This window comes from Amphibalanus amphitrite, unplaced genomic scaffold, assembly GCF_019059575.1.
Source record: "Amphibalanus amphitrite isolate SeventyFive unplaced genomic scaffold, NRLGWU_Aamphi_draft 001399F_arrow, whole genome shotgun sequence".
NCBI classification, from domain to species: Eukaryota; Metazoa; Arthropoda; class Thecostraca; order Balanomorpha; family Balanidae; genus Amphibalanus; species Amphibalanus amphitrite.
In genome coordinates this window covers 3,875-30,114 of record NW_024882892.1, presented here as the reverse complement: position 1 = coordinate 30,114, position 26,240 = coordinate 3,875, and the positions used below count along the sequence as shown (strand labels likewise).

The following is a 26,240-nucleotide window of genomic DNA, read 5'->3' as shown; positions in this document are numbered from 1 at the left end:
TAGTCACTTGTGGGTAAGTTTATTTGATGCAAGTACGGCCCTCCAGCAAGAGTGGTTGGTTAGCCTATGTGCTTTTGGTGTAATAACTTTGAATGACAGAAACACTCCTGTAAAATGACTCAATAGAAATGAGAAGAGGGTTCGTGCACACACTTCGGCAATGGTTATCAACAGTCATTAGACGTATTCATCAATGCAGGTTGCTTATTGTGATGTTGGCAACCAATCACTTAATACCTGGAGGGCCGTACGTATAAACTGAAAATGCACAAGAAGATACTTAACCCTATTAGTGGCAGGGGGGGGGGGGGTTGTTTTCATCCACCCCTCAGGTTTTTCGGGAATATCTCCGAAACCGCTGAAGCTACGATGCTGAAATTTTCTGACTTTTCCTAAAACTAAATTGGGCACATTCCTTGAAAATTTCAAGTTCATAACTTTACCAGGGGCGGCTCCAGAGCACTGGGAATTGGGGGGTCCTATTCGTGAAGCGAGTCATTTGGGCGAAGATCACGATGCTGATGTATTATAACTGTATGCACCAGTTTTACGAACAGTGAATGAAAGGTATCATGTGATAACATATACAAAGTTATTGTGCATCCTCTTTTGACACGTTTTTGCTATAATAGGCGGATCCAGGCGTCCAAAAAGGGGGGTTATGTTTTACCTCCCAACATAGGTGCCCTGACACCGCCTATGCATGACCAATACAATTGTAGTCGTTCTCTCATAAGAAAATTGTAACATAACAAGACCATTACCACCCTTTTTAGAAACAGTACCAACAAAAACCTTATTTACTATACTTTTTGTGTACCCCCAATCTCAATGATCTGTATCCGCCTATGATTTTTGAAAATGCATATTTTTATGATCCATGTGAATTCCTGGTTCATTCTCTATCGATCGGCAAAAGTTGTGTTAAGATTGGTTCAGAAACCTGGCCGTGATAAACAGTCTAAAATGTATCTGCAATTTGCCCGTTTTTACCCCCCTCTACCCCCCTATTGACATTTTTTAAATTTTATTTTTTTTAGAAATGTAGATCACGTTGAGCGAAATCGAATGCCGTTTGAATTTTGAAAATCGGCCCGTTAGATCTCGAGATATCAAGGGGGGGGGGGTCGTAAACAGCCCCCCCCCTGCCACTAATTGGGGTAGCCAGGAGCCTGCCACTAATAGGGTTAATGCGTTGGCAATTTTGTCTATTAACCCGTTAGTTAGCCCGTGAAATATACTATTTGTTGAATCCTATATGAAGGCATGACTTGCGACCCCGCGCGCCAAAAATATCAAGATCCTGTAGCTTATAAGGGGTGACTGCAACGCATCCTAGGAAGCTATCCAGATACTGTGCCGCATAGCACTGAGACTGCAGCAAAGCAGCGGTGTCTAGCACCGCTTCACTCTATGAACATTGAACAACCGTCGGACTGGGAGCTTCTTTGAGAAGCCTTCTTCGTCATCTTTGGAGACACAAGTGGCGGATAATGTCTTCGAAGTCTTGACCATCATTTTATGTTCGAAAAAATGTTCATTTAGTTCATATACATATGCATGAACTGCAGTCAAGGATTCGATTTTGACGACGATATTACGATAGGAAAATGAAAGCAACGGCTCTTCATTTATTGATGAAAGAATGATTGCGAGAAGACTATCTCCATGTGAACAATACAATATTAGCAGAAATGAAGTCGAAAATGAGATACACAATGCACATAATAATTTGCCATTAGACGAATATGTACAACCAGCAAACAATACAACATGAGCATAATACATTGATACCGATGATAATGCATGCGTCGTTGTACAATATTTTAGTGACAATTGAAATTCTAGGTCTATCATTTATCCTAAATAATAATTTATAACACTGCAAAAATTGGTTCGTGCGCTGCAGTTAGCACACACATAACGCTCATGTGATGAGGATATGGTTTTTGAACTGTCTTCGAATTCCGCGAACGATTTATTTATCATGCATCATGGAAGTGTGGAACACGAATGAACCTAATTAACTATGCAATTGTATGCACCTAGGTTTGGAAATGCTGAATAAATTATCCACAAATGACTCGCATGAAAAATCACTGCCCATTTTCTAGACCTGACTAAGCTCCATAGCATTACAATCTAGCTATACGGTGCTGATATGCTCACACGATAGGTCGTAGTTACCCGTTTAACCCCATTGAGCAATCGAGCTTTTCTTCTCAATAAATTTATCCAGCTTCGAAACTATGTACAGATGTTGATTTGTACTGAAGTTGCCACACACCACGCTGGTTCGATGAGCTGCGGACTGTCACTCCAGACTTTCACGTGCGATGTATCGCACATTCATCCGTGGCACGTATTGTGGTTCACGTCGGTACGTAGCGTTGTCGCGTGACACCCTAAGCGCAAATGACTCGTCGCGACAAAGCTCAGACCAGCACGCACACTGCACATTACTCAATGCCACCGCATTTTGAGCACTGTCTTAGTATTCGGCTATGAAGGCAGTAAGGCACGAGTGCATCACATTTGTTTTTGTTTGTTTGTTTTGTTTTGTTGGGTTAGGCCCTTTCGGTCCATTAAGACCATTTCAGAGCCGGGAGGAAGATAGGATATAGGGGGAGACATTGGTCTGGGCAGGCACCCTAGTGAGTCGCCGGGGCTGAGCCCGTCCAGAGGACAGGCCACCCAGCCCCAAGGCACTCACTGCACCCGGCTACGGGGTGCGCTCCCTCGGGAGCAGCGGTGCCGCTCCAAGGGAGCAGCCCGCATGAGATAAAGTTGCCTGTCCAGCCCGGAGGGGGGTTGCGGCGTGGAGGAGAAAGATTTCAGTATCCTGAGGATAGAAGCACGGAACGGTGGCATCACATTTGGACTGACGGCGGTTTTCGATGAGCTGAGGCTCCACTTGGCAGCTCTTCCGCGCCTTGAGGAGGTGGGTGGTTGGCAGTCGAGGTATTTCTGAGCTAATTCGCTTCACTCCTCACTGGATTGACCATCGTCAGATTCTCGGCGATCCTGATGAAGTTCAGTGGCTCTGTTCCTGACCTGCGATCTCCAGTCCGGCTCACTGCCTCTGACTCTGGATCTCAACCACCGACAGTAGCGACATCTAGCTACACTAGCGCCACCTGTCACCGCCGACCGTCGGGGTTCATTCGTGTGGTGAAGAACGGATTGCTGTCGGTCGGGCAGCGCAGGCCGCCCATTATCCGCCAGTCCCACGACTTGTGGCCCACCGGCTCCAGCATATTGTTCCACAGCGCCTGCGCCACTGAAACAAACAGAATATGCTTGGTGAGCGGAGGTTGCGAGGGTGGTGGATAATAACGCGTCAAATCGACTTCTTTTCGAAGGGTGAGGGAACGGATAGTGACATGACAGAAAATGTGCACATCGCATCATTTAATTTAAAATGCTCATCCAAGTTATATACTTTTCTTTGGGTAAGTGAGCTTGTAGCAAAGGTTTTGTGACGAACTGAAACAGAGGAGCGAGAGGCGAGGTTCGATGTGAGAGCGGACCCTTGTGAGATGGCGCCACCGTACACACGCTTTTGCGAACGGTACGGTCGCGAGGAGCAGAGCAGTGATCACAGGTCTATAAAATATGTAGGTGACGCCACTATTGCAGACAGTACCATCGTAAGCATCAACGCCATTTTTTCTTTACTAGCCTCCCCAATCCAACCTCATCCTGGACCACGCGTATACGCGGGATCGGGTCTAAATAATTTCTCCTTATTCGCTAATTTCACGGCCCTGACCCATCTTGTGCGGCTCGAGCGAATGCAGCATCGTTTTTTTGATGTGGCTGGCATCAAACTCCGACGGAGACGGCTCCAGTCTTGATTACGTGTGTCTCCTGAACCGCTTTGGTTTGTGCTCGATTAAGTCCCGCTTTGTACAGACCGATCTTTCATTTCTAGTCAATGTGTATCGCAATAGGATTGACTGCCCTTACCTGATGGCAATCTTCGGACTAGCAGTCCCCAACAGACGCTCTCGACAGACAGGGCTGTTCCACGTACCGTTCGGTCGCGTGAACACTGTGAAGTCAGGGTTCACTGTCCGTATCCCTGTGCTATGTAACCGCTTCTTGCAACATACACCCACCGCTGACATGTTGGCACCATCGTGCTCTGTTTTATCGGACATCCGTGAGTTTGCTCGTTCTCAGGGAACGTACATGTAATGTGTTGTCATCTTTGTGTGCATGTGTTGTGTTGTGTTACCTAGTTTAAATTGACTGCCACTGTAAATGGGCTGCAAGGCCTGTAGTCGGTTAATGCAAATACAGAATACAGAATACAGAATACAGAATATAAATAGCTGTCGAAAGGTTCTGACTCCTAACCCAACAAAACAGCATAGGTCTATAACGGCAGCTGAGCGAGTGACTTCTGAATGTTCGCCCCTCCTTCTCCGTTTTGAGCCAATGTCCATCGTCCATGTAATGATTTAGTCCCAGGCGAGGCAAAATGACCCGGCTCTCTCTTGCATTTCTGTAATAAGCGGCCCGTAAAACCGCAAAAATGTTGTTGGTCCCGCACTGAATAGGGCTGCATCTATATGCTATCACACCACTCGGTCCGAAATCGTCGGATCAAACAAACAAAGGAGAAAATACTGTTGCACAGCTGTGGCAGACGGGAGTTGTCGCCGCTGACAAACTTTCTATGCTTGCGAATCTCATCGCTTACTGATTGTGTGCTTTTTAGATTATTTGTACTTGTTTGTTAGAAAGCTCTGATGTACCAGCAATGAGAAAAAGGGTTTAAATCGGAAGCTAGATTGTCATCGCCTGTAACTTGGTGAAAACTGCAATGGAGCGCGGGTAACATCTCCCCAGCACCGTGTTACGTGTCGGGATCAGAAGTCGAGCTCTCAGGAACCCGGTTTACATAGCATATTTGACGAGGCTCTAGCTCGTTAATTTGGCGATAAATTCGTTGCAGTGGTCTTCAAATATTTAGAGGGGATCATTTTGTAAATTGTTAAGCACCATTGGCATCTTTTGCAACATCACGGACGGAGATATAAGCTTGGAACAAACCCTATGTAAACGCGTCTAGGGACTGGCTAACCCGGCAGCATTTGACAACATCATGAACGGCTGTGGGAGCCACTAGTGGATCTGACCGATAGGCGTTATCACAAGTGTATTCGCGGTCATTGGGGCGACGTAAGAAAAGAAGAAAACATCTGACCCCAAGAACTTTAAATTTCAGTTAGCATGCACCTTTTCCTTGATCTGCAGAGAATTTACCATTAATTGCTAGAGAAAATTGCATTTAAAATCTTCCATTTATGCTTTTTTCATCGTTTGCACAATATGTCCTTTTACTAAGCTAGAAACACTAATTAGAAATAGTTCCCGCATCATCGTCAAGAACAATAGGGAAGGCTTGAAGTGAATACAATAATCTAAACGGTTTTGTAATCCATGTGAAGACACTTCTAAAATTGCCTGTAGAAATATTGAAGGTAAAAGTTCAACTTTTTCACAAGACGGATGTCTATAAACCTATTCAACGTGTGACAACTCAGCCGGTAGGTATTTCGTCGCCTACAGCCCAGCTTTCCCTAGTGACCGATAGAGGCGCTGCTATCGATGTCCGCCCGTGCCGCCTAACGCATTACATAGACTATAGAGTATAGAGGACCCAAATCTCATATAGTACCGATAAATTGAATCCAATGTCGAAGTCGGACCTTCAATGTCAGGTCCGTGATTATATTCAATTTAGCTTGCAAACCTTTTCGGTGGTGCAAATATTTTCCATGTGTCTCAAAGCTGCCTAAAATCAATAATCCTTTTACAGCGTACTAAGAAGCTAATAGCAAAGACTCATTTTTGTTTAACTCAATCGTAAACGAAGTTTAGCTCCATCGCCACCACAATCTGCCTCTCACGGTGGCGTCGTTAGCCGTCGCGGTTCAAATTCCCCGACCGAACGGGCGGCCCAGTTCTGAAAAACATCTGGTCATGGCGAGTTACCCAAACTCTGCTGGTGTCACCACCGCGCGCTGTCCGAAAATCAGTGCCGCGACCTCCGGCCGGTGCGGCGGCCCCTGACACAGATGTCACACCTGGTCAGCCAGGTGATCTGTGACTAGCCATGAGACTGGCGAACTGTTCGGTTCGCCGGCTCGGCGGCCTTGCCCGATAAACGGGGCACCGGTGTCCGACCTCACACCAGCCAGGCGACGACTGACTGCTTGGGGGAGGGAAGGGGAGGGGGAGGGTGGCGCTGACCCGCCGCCGGCTGTGACCTTGTGACGTCACGACCTGGCCCAAGGTCACGACAGCGCACTGCGGGGTGTCACAGGGTGCCATGTCACCTCCCACATGGGAACAGCGGTCGAGTGTGCCGGAAGAAGACAGCGCCGCCCGGGGCCGATGGATGAGGCTGCTTAGGGTTGAGTGAAGTGTGGAGCGGTACAGGGCTGGGACTAGGCGGGTTTTATGCTGAGTCATTGTTGGAGCAACACACAGGAACAGAGACTGTCCTCTATAGGAATTGGAGGAAGGAGGAATTCAGTCGATTCTCACTGAACGAACGCTTAGCTGAAAGTCAAGCTTTTGTTTCAAACAGACGGACCATGAGGTGAGCGTAATAGTTTGTTCCGATATGATAATTATGTCCCTGCATTTAACCCATTCAGTCTCTGCATTGCATCATGTTGCACGCACCGTGTCACTCATTTACTCACGCTCGCCAGGGAATGTCATGGTCATGAGATCATGAGAAGTGTCAGACTCGTAACCGGAACGGTAGCCAAGAGCATGACCGGCGACCGGGTCAGTCTGTGCCCAACCCTCTCCCCCCTGCGCCGCTCACCAGTTCCTCAGACTGGAACCTGGCCATGCGGCGTGGAACGACGCGTCGGAGCGAACCGAGACGTGAAGCGGCGCACCGGCGTCAGCTGGCCGGCCAGACGGCGCGAGCAACAAAGGGAGGAGGATGGTGGGCTCAGGGTAGCGGGCTGACTCGTGAGTAGAGTGGCTGTGAGCAGGTCAGTAGACCGAAACGTCTGATGGGAAAATACAAGAGCGGGTTGAAAGAAAATACACCTCGTTTTAGAACAGCGTAAGTAAGACGGGGCTGCCGACAGCTGGTATTCAAGCGAGTGTGCGCAATGCCATGAAGATAAGCTTATGTAAAGTAAGCAGTGGCCAATCCATCAGCTCAGAAGTGGACGTACGGGTCAAACCAACTACAACGCTAACCCTGACTGTGCCTTCACAATTCACCTCGAATGAAAAGAAGTTCATGCTTCTTCTAATTACTCCTCATGGCGTAACAATCGCCTCTCCTACTTTAGACTATCCATCACTCACCCCTATACATAGTGAAGTATCTCTCACTTCTGCCCTACGCTTCCCAATTCTATTCCCCAAAACCATCGCCGGGTGCTATTGTTCCCCATGACCTGTTCGTCAGTGCACACCCCATCGCCTGTCCCCATCTCTCCGTACCATTAGGCAGTGCCCTCACGTAGTGCCGTGTTGCGCCACCAATGTTTGGAGCGGCGCCGGCACGCGGAGGGTCGGACCACGCCCCCTGAACGGCTCCCCGATTCACGGTCACCACGCCAGACCCGGCTTCTCGTGGTGTCCTTTCTCCAATTAACCTGCCCTAATCCTGTGAGGTCGACCGCGAGGGGTATTTTGTATAGGAGCTGGGGTTGTGAAATCCAGGAATTTCCTAGACTAATATTTGTGTTGTAAGCGAAATTAATTACAGAAAAAAATACATCAGCAAAATATAATAACATATACCCTAGCACTACAGCACGCTGCAGATAAAGGAGATGCCAGGATTCATGCTACTTGTGACTTGTCGCAAAAATGCCCTTTTTATAACTTTATCATCAAAGTGATTAGCGAACACAGCTGTGTTGTAACACGATACTGCAATTAAGTTTTCTGGCCTAAATATGTCAGTGAACGGTGACCTTTCTATCCCCACAACCATTGCTTACGACACCCGGTCCAAGAATGTCATCGTTATTGATTTTGACGATTGACATAGTTTGGGGACAGACAACGTTGCTGAGAAATCTAAGGACGATCTAAGATAAACAAAACACATACCACCAAATGACGCACTCATTGGCCGTGATGACTCACTAAGATCCCACTGGCTTTACCAGAGTTCTCGAAGACTCTGAGATCCCACTGCAACTTACTGAGTGAGTGTCCGCGCTGACTGAGGTGGAAGCAGTCGGCCGACATGAAGGTCGGGTCGGCTCGCATCCCGAACTGGCTGCCCACCATCGGTAGCTTCGACTCCACGTTGAACGGCTGGATGACCACCGTGAAGTCTTCCCGGGTGTCGTAGCGACCCGATTCAACCTGAAAAACAGTGGGGGGCACGGAGTTAGCAGGGGGCTGACAGTTCAGCAAGTTTCAAACCACTTGGAAATTTTGAGGGTCTAGTAGAGTTACTAAATGGATGCCAGTTGTTAAAACAATTGTTGTTAATAATTTGCTCAGAGGCTTCGGTGTTAATGCAAGTTGGCCTAAGCTTCAGCGAAAAGTCTAATGACTATAGCCCTAAACTTAATCCGTTCAAAAGTTTAGTCCAGTCTGAAGCCAAGTCTCACTTAACCCTCGCCCGCACATGCCATTTTCCCATCCTAGAACGCACATGGGGGGGGGGGGGGTTGCCACCCCCCACCCCCGCGCCATTTCGTTCCTGTTGGAGATAGAGCTTAGCGGTAAAGACCAAAAAGATTCTCTGGGAAGAGACAAATCCAATGATACCCAGTTTTACCTTCTCAGGTCAGTCATTGACCTTCCAGGTCAGGTCAAACTAAAAAATGTTGCTGTTTTGGGTCACCGTTGGATATCAAGTGCGCTGCTTATCATATACCGATGACGATGCTGTTTTCTGGTGCCAAGCCAGCTACAACCTCTTTGGCACACTACCCGACCAGATTTTTGCTGCTGAGGTCATTTCAGGTCAAGTTAGGTCAAGGTCAATTATATGTGTTTGTATGTCTGTGTGTGTCTGTGTGTATACTGATGTGTGCACCGATTGTTTTTGTGTCCATATTACATGAAATCATGATCTGAGAAGCTTTTACCAAAATGCAGTCATAAAACTTCACAAAAAGTAAATTCAGCTTGCCTAAAACGCAATTATATTAGATGACCTAGGTTGATCTTGACCATGACCTTGACACCTGTACATCGTCGAACAACATGTTCCATGATATGTGGAAGGCAAGACATGCAAAAAAGGCCGAAATCAAGGTGTCCAAAGCTCACAAGGCCCATGGCAAACGCAAGATGTTGCGCAAGATGTTGAGAATTGGCCATTTGGGTCATGACATGACCTGAAAAACAAGGTCATATCTCCGAAACCAAAAATCACAGAAACTTGAAACTTTCAGTGGACATCAAGAAAGGAAAAGGGAGCAGTTATACGAAAAATCAGCCTTCTAGCTCTAAAAATGTTGAGTGCATAGCCGAAAGACTACCTGGGGGGGGTGGCAACCACTCCCCCCCCCCCCATGTGCGGGCGAGGGTTAAAACCAGAACCCGCTGCACATGTGAAGGGCAAAATAAGCGCATAACCTTTGCTATTCATGCCGATGTGAGACGTCCCAGACGGAGGGTCAATTGTGCAAGTCATGCTTGGATTTGCACCTCAATGACCCTGCCAAGGTAATCTTGTGATCAAAACTCTGTTCAAATTAGCATACGTATCTCACATCACGACAACGCCAAGGATGTCCTGTTGACTAGTTCCGGCCTGTTGGGTGTTATGTCTCCTGACTAAGTTCATGGCGAATCCCACATTCTAGGCTCTTGAGTTATGGTCGGATGGTCGGACTAAAGTCCTGGCAGCGACGGCCGCGCGGCCCGCTGAGGCGCCTCCCAAGGCAAGGTCGAGCCTCGCGACTGCCGCGGCGCCTAAGGCTTCTGTCTGAGGCTCGTCAGGGTGAGGTCGACAGGACATCACCCCTCCCCAGTCACTGCCCTTCTGTGCTCGATACTTCCCTGCTGTCGGGTTGGCCTTCAATAGGGACGTGCAACGTGACAGGACAAGCGAGGTCAAGGACAGGACCGGTGGTGCTTCCGACCGGCGAGTTTTTGCAGTGGGGTGCAGCGGAACGATCCTAGGGGTTGTCCGGGGGCGAAATGACCGGTGCAAATGAAGGGCCGCTGACGCTTGAAGGGATGCTCACGCTGGAAAAATGGCTGAGTATAGGTGATGCGATCGTCAAAAGGTAGTGAAATAAATCACCGTCACTAAGCTGAGCGGTGCGTGGTTCTGCAAGGTCACCAGATGCACATAGCAATGCGCTACTGAATTTACAGCAGGCGAGATGCTTCCCTCTGGACCTATCGGTCGCTAAATCAAACTTTGGTATGACTTTAGTTTGAGAGAACATGTAGCGACCTAAATCTCGCACATGTGATATACTAACCAGAGACAATGTGCACCCGGGGAGCTGTTGGAAACCAATTCATATTACAACGTCCTTGTGAACATGCACCATGTGCAGCTAGTTGCCATTTCTCATAACATAGGAGGCAGCCAATTGTCACATAAGCCATATCGTCAATCTTGTGGAATGGTCGACACCATACCGTTTACGACCGTTTAAAATAATTCGCAAGTGTCGTGCACATAGACAGAGCTATCCATTCAAGGTCAGCTTCCAGCGGGCATCGGTCGTTGTTTTTGTGTGCGTCTAACACCAAACACGCACACACAGCTGGCGTAGAACCGTGCCAGGCACGCACACAAGGTCTCTGACCGAACTGTGAGAGTTCATGGCCACTATACCTTCTCTAGGGGCGAGACAAATGCCTGGATAATGGCCGCATGTCATAATGGTTAGCGTCAGTGATGTAGTTACTTATCTCGGGCGCTTCGATAAACCACATGATCGGTATCCAATAGTCGTAAATGATTGTGTAACAACATTTTGTCGCGTTAACTAATAAAAGGTCTGGTTTGTGTGGTAATCTGCAAGCCTGTCATGACACGAGGCCGGCTCCTCACATATTTCAAAGATAACAACTAAAATGGATGAATCTTTAGCAATGTGATTGCCTCATGAAGCCCAATGTAAAACCAGTGAAAATGATTATAATCGTAAGATTTTTTTTTGCTTTGTACTGCACTATATCATCGGCTTTTTAGCAACGCTTCGAATGAATGAGCATCCGACCATTGTTTATTCTATTTTAATTTTCTATTACTTTCGGTTTGCCTTGATCTGCACACAGAAATCTGCAAAACAATATTGCATAATTTAACCACAGAACATACCAGCTGTATGACGGCGTTCTGGTAGCCGGTGACCATATGCCGCATCGCCCGCTTGCCGAGCCTCTTCTTGCCGAACAGGCACGGGCAGAGGACATTGTCGGCGATCTGGCACGGCAGGTTCTTTCCCTTCACGTCCATCAACACCGATACGTCTGTAAATAGGAGATAGAAGAGATCAGAGACAGCTCATAAAACATTGCGGTGATGAGACAGACCAGGGTGATATGACCTTGCTTGCACTAGCAGCAGCTATTCAGTCTGGTCCTGTGGATTTGCATGATTTCAGTATTGCCAGGCAGACGACTCAGCTAGTCAATTGAAATGGATGAGGATGCATGTAGGCTCGAGGGTGAGTGTTTGTTGCAAGATATAGTCGTCAATACATTCATCTGTAAATCTAAACAAGAATAAATACGGGCCTCAGCGTGCGCAGAAGTCACAATGGCTTTGTTTCACATAAACGTAGCGTTTCTGCCAACGTAAAACATTCTAACTATGAATGAAATGAAACGTGACGCGGCCCGTGTCTATAGTAGTTACTTCACACCGGTTCACCGGTTACTTTTACAGCCCTCTCTTTTATCCCGGAGGACCATAAACTCCTCGGCTCGGGACGGTAGCCGTCCTACAGGCCGCTGACAGTCCATGATTGCGCAAATAAGCCGATTAAACATGGCCAAGGTTACGACTGAACATACTTGGTGAACCTCAGCGTGAGATTGACGTAAAGATAACATTCTCCGACATATCATCCAAGCATATGTTTCGTTTACTTTTAGTTTTGAGTTTGTGGTTTATAATGGCCGAGTTCTGATGACTTTGGTAATTTTACTCGTATATTGTAACTGCTGTTATGGTTCTACGGTGCAATGCCTATCCCGTATGATAACATCGGTATCGTTTATCTGTTTACAAATGCATTGTATTCTGGTTGTCAGATAAGATGTTGCAAAGAACAAGTTATTAAACGTTGAGGCTTGATCAGAGATGTGCCAGGCTGCAAATTTGACTATACAGTGTGTAGGCTACCAAACGGTAGCACTTACCTATGTTATGAAATAATTAAAAACACCATATAGGTATGCTGTAAAATCAATTGCATTACACAGGCATATTGTTGCATGCAAATGTCCCCACCAACCAGAGTCAAGGCCAACTGGAGATTGTGATACCTAACGTAAGCCATGTTCAAGAACATGAGTATTCAATAGCAATGATGTATTGCAAGATACCGAGACGCAGATAAGTGGTAGGAACGCTTAGCCAACGTATTGAGTGTCTACAACTTACAAGTGCATCTGAGCTAAAGAACTCTTCACATAACTACATAGGCCTAATGCAGGTGTATTTTGAAGGAAAAAAACTTATAACAGCAAAATAATTAAACTGCTATTTTTTGCCAAGGGAAATACTCGTATTGGTAAATATGTTAATCAAACATGTCATCATTTATTTTCATATCCCATCAAACTAAAACATCTCCTCCTTCACAATAAAATGTCTCCCCGATTTCCGTATCACTGCTGGCCCAACACATTCAAATAAACATCATGGGTGGAGACTTCCATTTCGCGTCCATCTAGACGCGTCTAAGTCTTAGACGCGTCTAGCTGGACGGCGGTTGCGTCCACCTGGCGACTGCTAACTTTAGATGCGTCTAGCTTGGAAGTCTCCGTCCAACAGTTAGACGCCAAGTTAGACGCCAACTTGGACGTCTGCTCAGTTAGACGCCAGTTGGACGCCAGTGGAAGTCTCCACCCCTTGTGTTAACTCGCGCATGACTGGGGTATTTTCCATAACGCGAGTGACTGACGGGGGGGGGGGGCTCTCCAGAGCCCCCCTCCTATCTCCGAAACTACTGGGCCGATAGGCAAAATTCAAACGACGTCTGATAGCCCTGGAAAAACTGTCATGCGGAACCTATTTTAATTGACCTCGAGGTCACTGATGACGTCACAGGTCAGGTCAAAGTAAAAATAATCGGCATTTTTGTTTGTTTACGATTTAGGCTCTGGCCGCCGACTGACAAGTCTGATCAGGCTCATTTTTGGTTTACGCACTCCTTGATATATGCCTTAGATACCCTGAGGGTACCAAATTTTTACTCCGAATTTTTCAGGTCAAGGTCAGGTCATCCTAGGTCACGAAAATTGTATATCATGTATCGGTCACGTGACGCATGTTTTATGGTCAATTTTACACGTAGATTTCGAAAATAATGTCGTCTGGGTCATTTGAGGTCATTTTCAGCTGAATTTACCGGAGATCAGGTCAATTTCAGGTCAGAAAAGGTCAAATTTTGAAAATGGAATTTTCCAACAAAAAAGGTGCCTATCAGATGCAGTTTGAGCTCATGAACACGATGGTGTTATTTATATTGCTGTACGATGTCAAAAACGTACAGGAAAATGGTTTTGAAAAATATATAGTTGTAAAATTTTGACAATAATGCAAATAACTTGGCTATTTTTGAAGATATTGGGCTAAAACTTGCTAGAGTAGTTTATCAGTGTGTGCTCTATCACATATGTATATTCCGATTTTTGCAAAAAAAAAACTTTTTGAAAAAATCAAAAAAAAATATTGTTTATAATTGTAAAAACATATGTTTTCAAAATTTTCAAAATTTCGAAAATTCGAGATAGTAGTTTGATAGTTACGTGTATTTTTAGTCCACTGATGCAAATAAATTGGATCTAGCTTGAAAACTAAGCTCTTGAGAGCGTTTGCCGTAATTCAATATTTTGCATCAAAATCGGCCGACATGACGTCACTCAGACGTCATTTCCGGCAAAGCTATGGTAGCTAGAAAGTTGAAATTATAACACAAGTGTCAAATTGATGCCGCTGAGGGTACTGCAAGTTTCGTGTTGATCCGTGAAACGGTTTAGACGATATTGCCGAAAAACGGGAGGGGGGCTCTGTAGAGCCCCCCCCCCCCCCAGTCATGCGCGGGTTAAGTTAACTACCACCAAAACGATATACATACGATTCACTCACCCCATCGTCATTTTCACTCACCTACGACGGGTACGAGGTTGATGAACGTCCTCGGCATGTTGGCATGCAGGATGTCCAGCGCCTCCTTGATGAAGGTGGCGTGCCCGTGAGGCGAGTGCGGCCAAAAGTTCTTCCGCATACACACGTGGCTGCACAAGTTGTTGCCGCCAATCATCAGCGTCACCATCTGAATGAATGAATGAATGAATGAATAAATGAATGAATGAATAAATGAATGAATGAATGAATGATATAATCAATGAATGAATGAACGAATGACGAATGAACCAAGCAATAAATCAATCAATTATTGGTAGATGAATGAACGAATGATTAATCAGTGATTGAACGAACGATGAATGGATGAATGCATGAACGGAATAGTGAACTTTTCTTCATTACACCAAAATCATATTCAATTAACTTTATGGAAATAAACATGATAAAGGGGCAGCAGATACATCACGATAAGCAAATATGTGCGTGACAGAGAAAAACAGCAGCGCTTCACTGAAATTCCAAGTGCATCATGTAAAGGAAAAGGAGCAATAGATACCTACAGAAGATCCTTATAAGCCTTCTTAACAAGCGACGAACATGAATCTTCATGCTTAGTCTAAGATACGCGGCTCTCACAAATTCACGTTGCGGTCTTTGCGGAGGATGTTCCCACCGTCTCGTGAAGTGTCACGAAGCGCATGGTCTTCACGCAGGAGTCGTGTGTGTCAGTGTGCTGTGGGGCGTCATGGAACGCATTGGATGTCAGGCGGTCAGCCTCATCGGTTTCGAACATCACGGCTACGCTGAACATGGGTGATGTTATGGGAGGAAACCTGGCTGTAAAGAGAGAGAGAGAGAGAGAGAGAGAGAGAGAGAGAGAGAGAGAGAGAGAGAGAGAGAGAGAGAGAGAGAGAGAGAGAGAGAGAGAGAGAGAGAGAGAGAGAGAGAGAGAGAGAGAGAGAGAGAGAGAGAGAGATTCCTAGCACTGAGAAACGCGTGAGAGAAAAGCTAGGCTTTTCGTGGTCGATGTACTATAAGTTTGATGTGTAAAAGAGATCGTATAAGCCTATTCCCCAATATCGTGTTGATTAAGTGAAAGTGAATAACAAACGCATAAACAAACAGCCAATAATTTCCAGCGGCCCCAGATATCAATCAAACTTCATTACTTCAACACAACGTGCGGTGGTATGAGTTCGCCCCTCCTCTCCACTAGTGCACTCTCTCTCCCTCCCTCTCTCTCCCTCCCTCTCTCTCTCTCTCTCTCTCTCTCGCTCTCTCTCTCTCAAGCTCAACGTCCTCTCTCCAAGCCTCCCAGCTGCATCTGAGCGGCGCCGGAGCGATCAGCTGATCTCTCTCCAGTGACCTGTGCGTCTCCAGTCAACGGCCCCGTGGTGGCGACCTTGACGGCGGCCTCGCGAGGACGGCGCACGCACAAAACGACGCGCACTTCCGCCGGGCCGCTGTTGGCGGCCGGCGAGATCGCTGGGGCGGTGGGCGGTAAGGCGATGGGCGGCGGGCAGTAGACGGTAGGCGTTCGGCGACGGGCGGTGGAGGAAGGCGATGCAGCGGACTGGATCAGACAGGTAGCGAAAAAGCGCGAGTGGAATGGCTGCTGCTGGGCTAAGTCATTTACAAGTCTTTAGCCGTATTAGCTGGGTATTAACATGATTTGTTAGCATGTGTAGGCATTCCGGTGGTATCGTGTGACATTCACACCTGCCTTCAGCTTATAGTGAGTGTGTGATAACAACAGATAATCTTGTGATCAACAAGAATTTACACTATTTAGCGGTCTCCTATGAACGTCAAAATGAATGAACCGAAAAGCGCGCCGGTAGTTCCGCACTCACTACCTCAAACATCCCAGCAATCCAGCGCACGAATAGATCGCTGACATCCATTGCAGCAGTGGCGAAAGCTCGGCAATGTTTTTGTCAACCAAACTCCGTCAACTGAATGCAGATAAGGCCTTTGTACCATCCGTACCCAACGGAGCATGTCGCAAGTGAGCGACTGCATTATGGCTCAATCGGCGAAAAATTCGACTGGTTGTGGACCGGCGGTGCCTGCTGCCATGCTGCGGATTGCCGGTGGTAGCCAGTTGTGCCAGGGACCCGTGGCAGTGTCAGCGACCGTTGACCACATAGCGTGCTACAGAGGGAGATTGTGTCTGACCGCGGGTGGGAGAATGCCGCTGACATTTTTCGTTTTTTCCCTCGTCTGAGAGGTTGTAAATGAGAAGGTTAGCAGCCGACATCGGTGGCCTAGCTCTGTGCGACATGTGTTGCTGTGCACTGTGCAGATAATTACAAGTAAAAGTCGTGTTTTTAGAGGAAACATCGTCACCTACATGTGCCCGAGAGTTCACCAGACATGCCACAGAGGGTATGAAACTGGCTCCAGAGAAAGCAGTCAGCTGTGAACTGCAGAAATGTGGCTGAAAATGCTATACCAGCATTTCAGGTCATCATACAAGCGTTAGAATTGAGTGAGCGGTGTCCGGGACCTACACACCTCTCATATACCATGTCAGCATGGTCAGCGACCGAGTGTTACGGCGCAGTCACGGTCACTAAGGATGCAGATCACGACGTCATAGGTTGCACCACGGCCTTGCCTTAGGCGTGACGTTGTGCATGCAAGGCCGCGGCCGTCCGTGCCACGCGGTGAACTGGGGTTTATACTGACCCACCGTGCCAGTGGTCACATCAGGAGCATTGGCCCGGTCAGAGCATGTACCCCAGCCACCGCAGGCGCCGCTTGGGCGTGGACTAATCCCGCGCCGCCCTAATGGGGGATTTGGCTGATTTAGTGAAGGTTGCCACCTCGACTGACTGACCGCAGCGTGACTTGCAGGAAGCTCGGCACGAACGGCCAGCGCTGGTGGTGTGGAGGGATGTTGAACTGCATGGCACGTATCGGGGCGGGTGTCAGGCCGCTTTGTCTTTACAGTGATTGTGCAGGATTTGGGGCTCCGAGTAGGGATCCGAAGATAGTGTAAAAGATGACCCAGATGATGTCACTCACCTTCCAGTCGTTCTGGAAGTCGATGCGCGGATCTCGACGCATCCTGTTGACTAGAGCGTGCGCCTGGCGAGGCATTGCCATATGCAGGGCTCCCGCCTTGGCTACGTTGAACTGAGACTGAGGCGTCTCAGGGCCTCCCGAACCCGTTGAACCACCTACTAGGTGGTGCGAGAAGTGCTTCAGCACGTTCGGCAGTGTGAACGTCGTGAGGTAGTGGCCGTTCGCGCCTGCGGGATAGAAGAGTGGCATCAGCACTGGGTGACGTCACAGGTCAGGCCTGAGGCGTGACACGTTTATAGCACGTGCAGGGTATCACAACGAGCCAATCATGTGTGGTTAAACGTGTAAAGAGCTTATATGGGAGCTTATGTGCTACAGATTCACGTATGAAGTACTTAACATACCGATATAGCAAAACTTTTTGGGAACAAAAGTTATTAATCACATGCATGGTGTAGCATGCATGTAATAAACTGGTTGCCAAATATAACTAACACTAACCCTTCTCCAAGGGCAACTACACCAAATAGCTGCGGTAATGGGATTATCTATGCGTATCAGTGGACTCTGGGCGGAGCCGTGGGCGGGTGAAATAGTTCTGACAATGACGGACATTATTCCGCCTCGTAACATGGCCGTTCCACAGTGGCGCAAGGACGATCGCACTACTTCTAAGAATGATTGGACGCCGGGGCACCCAACCGGGAAATGACCACAAGGGAAGCGGAACGATGCCACGATACCCGCAGAACACGTCAAAACGATACGGAACGGAGGGTGGTTAAATCAGGTAGACCAAGGAAGCGAAATAACGTAGCTAAATCAACAGCTGAGAAATGTAAATAACGTCTTGCTTGTGTTCTTTTTCTAGTAGTAGGAGACAAAGACGGAGAAAACGTAAGCAATGAAAAATATGCAGGATATCGAAAAGGTTGGGCTTTCAAACAACGTTCTCCGCTGACTTGTACCAAGAACTGGTTTTATGATCACATAGTCAGTGCCAGTATTTGGATGTATATGTAGTAATATACTCCGTATACCTACTAACCAATTATCACTAGCATATGATTAACAGTTTATAGAGATTGCATGTTTATGTAACATGAGATTGCGTGTAAGAATTCATGTCGTTTTTGTCACGCCCCTCTCCGACGCCATCCGGCTGCGTAGGCACTCGACCAGCCTTGGTGATCGTCTGAGGGTGCCGGCAAAAACGACTATCGGTGGCCATTATCCGGTCGAATGGAGAAGAAGTTGAACTTGTCTGACACGTGGGCAGCGTTTGTATTAGTGGTGTCAATTTCAGAAAACGTATGTCCAAAGTCCGTCCAATATCCAATGCTTACGTCGACTGCCCGTCCAAAAATGTCCAAGCCAGCCATTTGTCCAAAGATGTCCGACACCTACGCAATAGTTTACACTCAACACTGTTATTTAATTTGCTTTTCATGACCGTTACCAGCTCAAAAGTGTTAATCATATTGAAAGCTGAGCTTTCTAATAGCCAATCAATGTTAAACACGATTACTTTTTTGAAAATGTTCAGGTGTAGCAAGCGATTGTCCAAAGTTGTCCAAAGCCTGCTGCCATTGTCCAACCGAATTCCGAATTGGACATTGGACAAAATCGGAATTCCGAAGATTCAAGTTCCGATTGACACCACTAGTTTGTATGCCAGCCGCTACTGGAACAAGGTCGGCGAGCTATTGCTGCCCATCTCACTCTCTTCCTCTCAGTTGTTGGGGAGACCGGAGAACAAACACGAAGTGAGATCGAAGAGTAATAACGCTTATTGGTGAACAGTTGAGCTTAAAAAACAAGGAGCGGTGCTTCGACTTTATTCAATTTGATAAACTAAGAACTTATTTTTTATCGTTTCATTTTAAAATAAACACGCGATATGTTCCAAAACACGTTTCGAGACGAATCAGACTTGCATATTCGTTGCGTATGCGTACGCTCAGACAAAAGAGACGCTCAGGCCATTTTTATTCAATGCCTTGGCAAGGTCGATTGATCTGTCGTCTGCTACTTTGCAATGCTGAGCTGCATCACCTGGCTTCTCAACTCCGATCTAGGTTAAGTGTATGACGATGATATTCAGCGCATCCATGGAGCAAGTTATGCGGCGGTTTCGAGCCATATGAAATGGGTAATTCATACCAAAAATGACGATTGTTTACGTTATGAGAGAGGTGTGCAATGCATATTCAATATATGCAATATACAATACACATGCATGGTCTTCGACTTGGGCCTAGATAGATGATTCCAAGAAAAGTAGGAATTTTTAATGGTATGAAATGTTGCGCATAAGCGAAATGAATCGGTTTGGGGCAGATGTATTTTATTTTGATATCCAGCAGGAAAATATCATAATCGAAACGCTTTTTTTTGCAGGTGAATTGAAGATGAATCATTAAAAAGGTGAATTTTTAAGATAATGAGATTTATCATCGATATTCATTTTCTGGAATTAACCCTCGCCCGCACATGGGGGGGGGGGGCACCCCCAGGTAGTCTTTCTGCTCTGCACTCAACATTTTTGAAGCTAGAAGACTGATTTTTCGTATAGCTGCTTCTCTATCCTTTCTTGATGTCCACTGAAAATTTCAAGTTTCTGTGATTTTTTTTTTCGGAGATATGGCCTTGTTTTTCATGTCATGTCATGACCCAAATGGCCAATTCTCAACATCTTGCGTTTGCCATGGGCCTTGTGAGCTGTTGACACCTTGATTTCGGCCTTTTTTGCCAGTCTTACCTCCCACCTATCATGGAACATGTTGTTCGACGATGTACGGGTGTCAGGGTCAGGGTCAAGGTCAACCTAGGTCATCTAAAATAATTGCGTTTTAGGCAAGCTGAATTTACTTTTTGTAAAGTTTTTTGACTGCATTTTTGGTAAAAGCTTCTCAGATCATGATTTCATGTAATATGGACACAAAAACAATCGGTGCACACATCAGTATACACACAGACACACACAGACATACAAACACATATAATTGACCTTGACCTAACTTGACTGAAATGACCTCAGCAGCAAAAATCTGGTCGGGTAGTGTGACAAAGAGGTTCTAGCTGGCTTGGCACCAGAAAACAGCATCGTCATCGGTATATGATAAGCAGCGCACTTGATATCCAACGGTAACCCAAAACAGCAACATTTTTTAGTTTGACCTGACCTGGAAGGTCAATGACTGACCTGAGAAGGTAAAACTGGGTATCATTGGATTCGCCTCTTCCCAAAGAATCTTTTTGGCCTTTACCGCTAAGCTCTATCTCCAACAGGAACGAAATGGCGCGGGGGGGGGCAACCCCCCCCCCATGTGCGTTCTAGGATGGGAAAATGGCATGTGCGGGCGAGGGTTAAAAAACTTACAGTGATCGCATGGACCAATTATACCATTTAACAGCAGCACCCTGAAAAGATAGCCAAAAAATCGTCTAGTTGCTGGCCACTAGAGGTTATAATGCCATGACTACGTGACTTTGTCTGCCAGATGTGTGATCGGCGCTCGGTGAAGCGACACGATCCAAACGTGACATCACAGTCGCTTCCTGCCTGCAGGCATAGTGAGGTTGGAGAGAGAGAGAGAGAGAGAGAGAGAGAGAGAGAGAGAGGGGGGAGAAAGAGAGAGGGAGAGAGGGTAGATGAGAGAGGGAAAGAAAGGTAGGGATGATGAGAAGGAATGGTGAACATGACTTATTTAATGGGTGTGCTATTGAAACGTAGGTATATACGCTACTCAAAACAAAAACCACCAACTTTGCCGTGGAAGTCTTGGCTGACGCATTATTTATATCACTACAACACTAACTGATTGCAATTACGCAGTGTCATCATCATTCAGCAAAGCCCGCTCTGGTTGAAAGTCTAGCCTGTCACGGATTATGCAGCGATAGAGCTAATGTCTGTTGTGTATCGCACTACCAGACAGGTTCCACACCGCAGGTGGCTGACAAAAAGTATGCACGGACACGATTTCCTTCCGGTTAAAGAAGAGTTAATTATTTCTGTTCCTGCGATGAATATAAAAAGGTATGCTTTAGGTTCTTGGCTAATCACAATCGCAGAACTATAAATAAGCAAGTGTTGTGGCGAGACGTTTTTGTGTACGGGGCCTGTTGCACAGAAGTTCAGCAACACAACGGTCATTACTACAAGGACGATCACCATAACGTGCACAAAACTCACGGCATGCACTTCAAAACAACAAAGCATAATCACGAACCAAAAAACCGTCACGTGTTTGACCTTTCCTGTCACCTGTAGCAAACATCACAGCCCGTTTTTACCTTCCCTCGCACCACACCGCACTGGGCGCATGCACACTGCACAGTGTGCACCGTGCGACCACCGCACCTGCACACCACAAAACACACACAGTTACATAAGGAACAGACTGCACTAACCTCCGCTCCACGAGACGCCGCGGTAGTTGCGCTTCACGTCGATGATGAGGGTCGAGAAGGCGCCGTTGGCGGCGGTCAGGCTGTCGCCCATGGCGCCCACCACCCGGATGTCCCCCGGCCGGAGCCGGTGAACAGAGGTCGGGGGCTCGTACGGCTGGGAGTAGCCGGCCGGACAGTCCAGACGCTGCTTCAGGGGCTTCTGGTTCTTGGGGCCGGGACTGAAGAACAGACTGCCCGAGCTGGATATGAGCTGCGGAGAGAGGATAATAGTTAGACGGCTTCAGTTGAGTCAGTGGATTTGGATCGGTAGGCTTGATGAGTAGATTCGATACCGCCACATGCCTCCTTAATCCTTTCTTGTGCCTGAGTGCCACAGTTCACTGCTCTTATCATCCTCGTGCCGGAAGATAGCGACCCCGGACGCTCAGTCAGGGCTATGATTAGTATGAACGGGTGTACGCTTACAGGATAGCCTCCGTTGTAATCCTTTGAAGCACGCACTTGTCCGCAAAGATAAAGCTAGACAGCGCTCTATTTTTAGACCTCTGGTTTTCGGAATACAGGAGCAAGTTACGAAGAAGTGGCGCGCGATCTTAACCCGCGCACCGACGGGGGGGGCGGATATCCGCCCCCCCCCCCCCTGAGGTTTTTCGCGAATAGCGGGAAAACCGCGGCGCGTAGCGCCGCGAAATTTGGTATGACTATTCCCTCATCAATTTTACACATGGTGTGAAAGTTTGAACCTCCTACCTTTCAAGGTCAGGTCACCAGGTCACTTTGAATGACCCAACCTCAAGTCACTTTTTTGCAACTTTGTCACCGTGCCAGAGCTACAGTAGATGTCGGAGGCCTTTGAAAGTCGCAGGATGTTATTAGGTCATTAGTAGCTACAATTTGTATATCTCGGAATTTTGATATCGGTGACCTAAGGTCAGGTCAATTTCGCGACCTCCCCATTATAAGTCAATGGGGGAAAAATCAACTCCCTGTTTTTACCACTAAAACGGGTCGGAATGGCCCCATATACCATACATGACTTCATATACGATCAACCTTCACTACCTTGAGGTCTGTTTTGCTGTTGGGCAGCTGTGAGGTCATGTGACGTCATCAAAGGTCACCAAAGGTTTTTGGCCAATAACTCCGTACAGGAACAAGATACAGACGCGTGGATGGTCTCATTGTGTTCAGCTCGTCAAGAGGCATCGAATGATATATATGATGACCTCGAGGTCACGTGACCTGAGGTCAACCTTTGACCTTGACCTTTCGAGGTCAACATATATATCATTCGATGCGGATTGACGAGAGGATCACGATGCTGCCCTTAGTTTGTTCCTATCTTGACTAATTCGAAAGTTATTCGAGAAAAACTCTCTCCATATCCAGCGCCGCCATTTTGACTTTTTCGACCCCTGTGACGTCATCTTTGACCTGACCTGAAAATGACCTTTGTAAAAATTGTAGATCTTCACCGTGCGTATCCGATGCCGTTTACCGCTTGTCGCTATCTTGCTTCGTTTTCGAGATCTCAGGGGGGGCGGTCATCCGCCCCCCCCCCCGTCGGTACGAAGTTGGCGCAGACCCCCGTCGGTGCGCGGGTTAAGTTCTGAGAATTAACGTGTTTGGGCTGATTGATCACAATATTATCAAAAAGTTTGTGAAATCTACTTAGCAGGAAATGCTATTACAAGATCATAACGAACATTAATCCATATGCTACAGATCAAACCGATTTGCACGGGCTCGTGAACAGTGAACACTCGCTGATGATAATTTTTTATCTTCGATTAGTAGGTGATCTTTTCTGCGAGTTTTGTGAGAAGTGCGTCCCTGCTTAGACTCTATTTCAACTCACTTGCTCATTTCTCCTCTTTTTTTCTCTCTCTCCTCTCTCTCTCTCTTTCTCTCTCTCTCTCTCTCTCTCTCTCTCTCTCTCTCTCTCTCTCTCTCTCTCTCTCTCTCTCTCTCTCTCTCTCTCTCTCTCTCTCTCTCTCTCTCTCTCTCTTCCCTATCTTTCTCACTTTCTCTTTCTCTATCCTCTATCCTTTTCGTCTCTTCTCTGTCTTTCTCACTCTATCTTTTGCTGCAGACCTGCCTACCGAATAGAGTCTCTGTGACGCTGTCTATGGGAAACACGCGGCTGAGCGAGACAGTCTGGTTTGTGGCGTCTTGCCAGCGCGCCGTGTCAGGTCGACCGTACACTGCAATGGTTCTGGTGTGACCGGTTCAGTACAGATGACCGACCGTTCCGCTGCTGATCGGCCCGCCGCGCTGTGCCCCGCCCCCCGGAGCGAGGCCTCCGATTGGAATTACCTAGGTTACTTCTCTTTTCTGTTTTCTTTAATATAACATTGACAACCAAGTGTGATCTGACGACTGCGATGAGGCAGCTATGTTTTGTATGTCGTGTGAGCGTGAGTGCTGGATGACTGTTATTCTGTCTTTTAATATGCTGACATCTGGGTACGGAATAGCCATGTTACTATGTGGATGTGCCCTACGACGTAAATACATACATACATACATACATACAAGTCGCACCTATGCCTTGTGTGGAAGCAAAGATGTGCCGCCTTGTGTTTTGTTATCGAATATCATTCAAGGTATTAAACTGAGCCATCATATACTAAAAACATTACAGATTCACTGAAACGAAATACAGATAGGTCAAACAGCTGCATTGAAATAAAACTTAAAAACTGTACAATACATCCCAAGCAAAAGATAAAGATCGGATGGCTAAAGATTTAAACACTTCATTACAATACCTCTGCTCATCTTCTCGTCACTCCACCGTTGTATGACCTTGTCAGGAGAGGACAGTCGGGCGCCCCAGCAGCGATCGCAGCACGCTGAGGTAACAGGGGTAGGTACCGGGGCCAGCCGGCGCCAGGGCGCAGCTACCTTGCCCGAGGCCGGCGGCGGCAGCCACGCGGCGCCAGGCGCCAGGCGCCGGCCGGCCGGCCTACCCGAGGCACGGGTGGGCGGGCGGCGCCATGGAACGGGTGGCCGCCGAGACTACATAGTCGCGCCCCGAGGTTGTGGGATGCGGTGTGGTCAATGTCGCGGAGCTCATGGGGGTGATTCAGAGTGTACGAGTCAACGACTCGACTTGGTGGAAAATTGTTGCATTTAAGTTAGCGCGGACAGCCTACATAATCACGAAAATAAATGATTAACGGTAATATTAATGCAGGACAATCTCATCGACTAATTGCCTGGTAATATATTTATGTTCGCCACAGCTCAACGACTTTGTTGCCGTGCCGGACCACAGCAGCGCTCCCACAGAAGCACCTGATGTCCCGGCTCTGACGTGGCCGGAACCCGTTAGCATGTTGTCCCGGTCTCCCAGCGCGGGGTGTCGTCGTGTCGCCGCCGAGGAGCAGCAGTTTAGTGGGAAACGGTACGGGAGTGTTCAATGGAGGCCACATATGGCGGGCCGGCCGGACAACCGTGGAATCCAAGCGCGATGAGATGATAAATTAACGCCTGTCAGGAACAGTTAAAATAAGTGCTTTGGGGATAATGTTATGGAACAGAGTTGGCAAAATAAAATGTTTTTAACAGTCATCGACTCGTTAGCGGGATTTAGGTGGGAGATGTTAGTATAAAGAACTGTTTGTTCAATGTCGACGTACTTACAGTAGGTAGTCATTTTCTTGAAATATCTTAAAATTTTGTGATGCCTTTTGTGTACATACATGTGCGAAATCACTATTATAAGGTGGCATTGCTCACTTGGCAAATAGTACAATATCAAAAAAGATACATAAAAAGATAAAACAACGCTAGAACAAAAAATGTTACTTTATAGTTTAAAATGGGAGCGTGTAATTTTAGGCGGCTTCAAACGGAAGTGAAAACTATTTTTAAAATGCACGGCAGCGACCTGCAATAAATGATAGCATCAGCCGATTTCGGGTACAGCGCAGAACAGAATTAGCAGCTAAAAAACGACGCTGGTAAAAATTCAGCAAAACAGACGTTCCATGCGACAAAGAACAATGCCACTGTACAGTTAAATCGCTTCCGTATGTTACGTAAGCATCCTGATCTGATTCAGTGCTCGCGCTGTGCTTTGCATCGCCGCATTACGGGGCACTGTCAGCTGACAGCGGCTTTTCTTGTCCTTTCTGTCCTTGTTCAAATTGCAAATTAGGGACATAAATAGGCGCAGCTCAATGCGTTCTTTAAAATGGCTGTCTCGTATTTCCCATAAAATGCGTTTTTCACCCCTAAAAATAAAAAACTATATTTTTTGGAAACAGTGATTAACCCCCGCCGGCACAGGGAGGGGGGGGGGGTTGATGCAACTCTCCCTAAGGTTTTTCGCGAATAACTCGCGTTAAAAGCGGCCGATCGCGACGAAACTTTCAGTACCCTCGCATTGATCAATTTTACAACTACCCTGAAATTTTCATGACCCTGACCCCAATGACATTTGACCTGTGACCTCTCTTCCGTGACCATGTTTGGCCGAAATCGC

The 26,240-nt window shown here is 47.0% G+C and overlaps 1 protein-coding gene across 1 annotated transcript; it reads right to left on the bottom strand.

The window, feature by feature from the left end:
* Positions 1 to 2,876: 2,876 nt before the first annotated feature.
* On the bottom strand, positions 2,877 to 21,998 carry LOC122372772 (phospholipase B1, membrane-associated-like; the record flags this gene model as incomplete). The annotated part of the gene is made up of 6 exons (XM_043350331.1): positions 2,877 to 3,280; positions 8,202 to 8,367; positions 11,303 to 11,454; positions 14,324 to 14,489; positions 17,333 to 17,559; positions 21,749 to 21,998. Coding segments are annotated over 6 exons (1,101 nt in total), but the record flags the coding sequence as incomplete, so codon positions are not given.
* Positions 21,999 to 26,240: the final 4,242 nt, after the last annotated feature.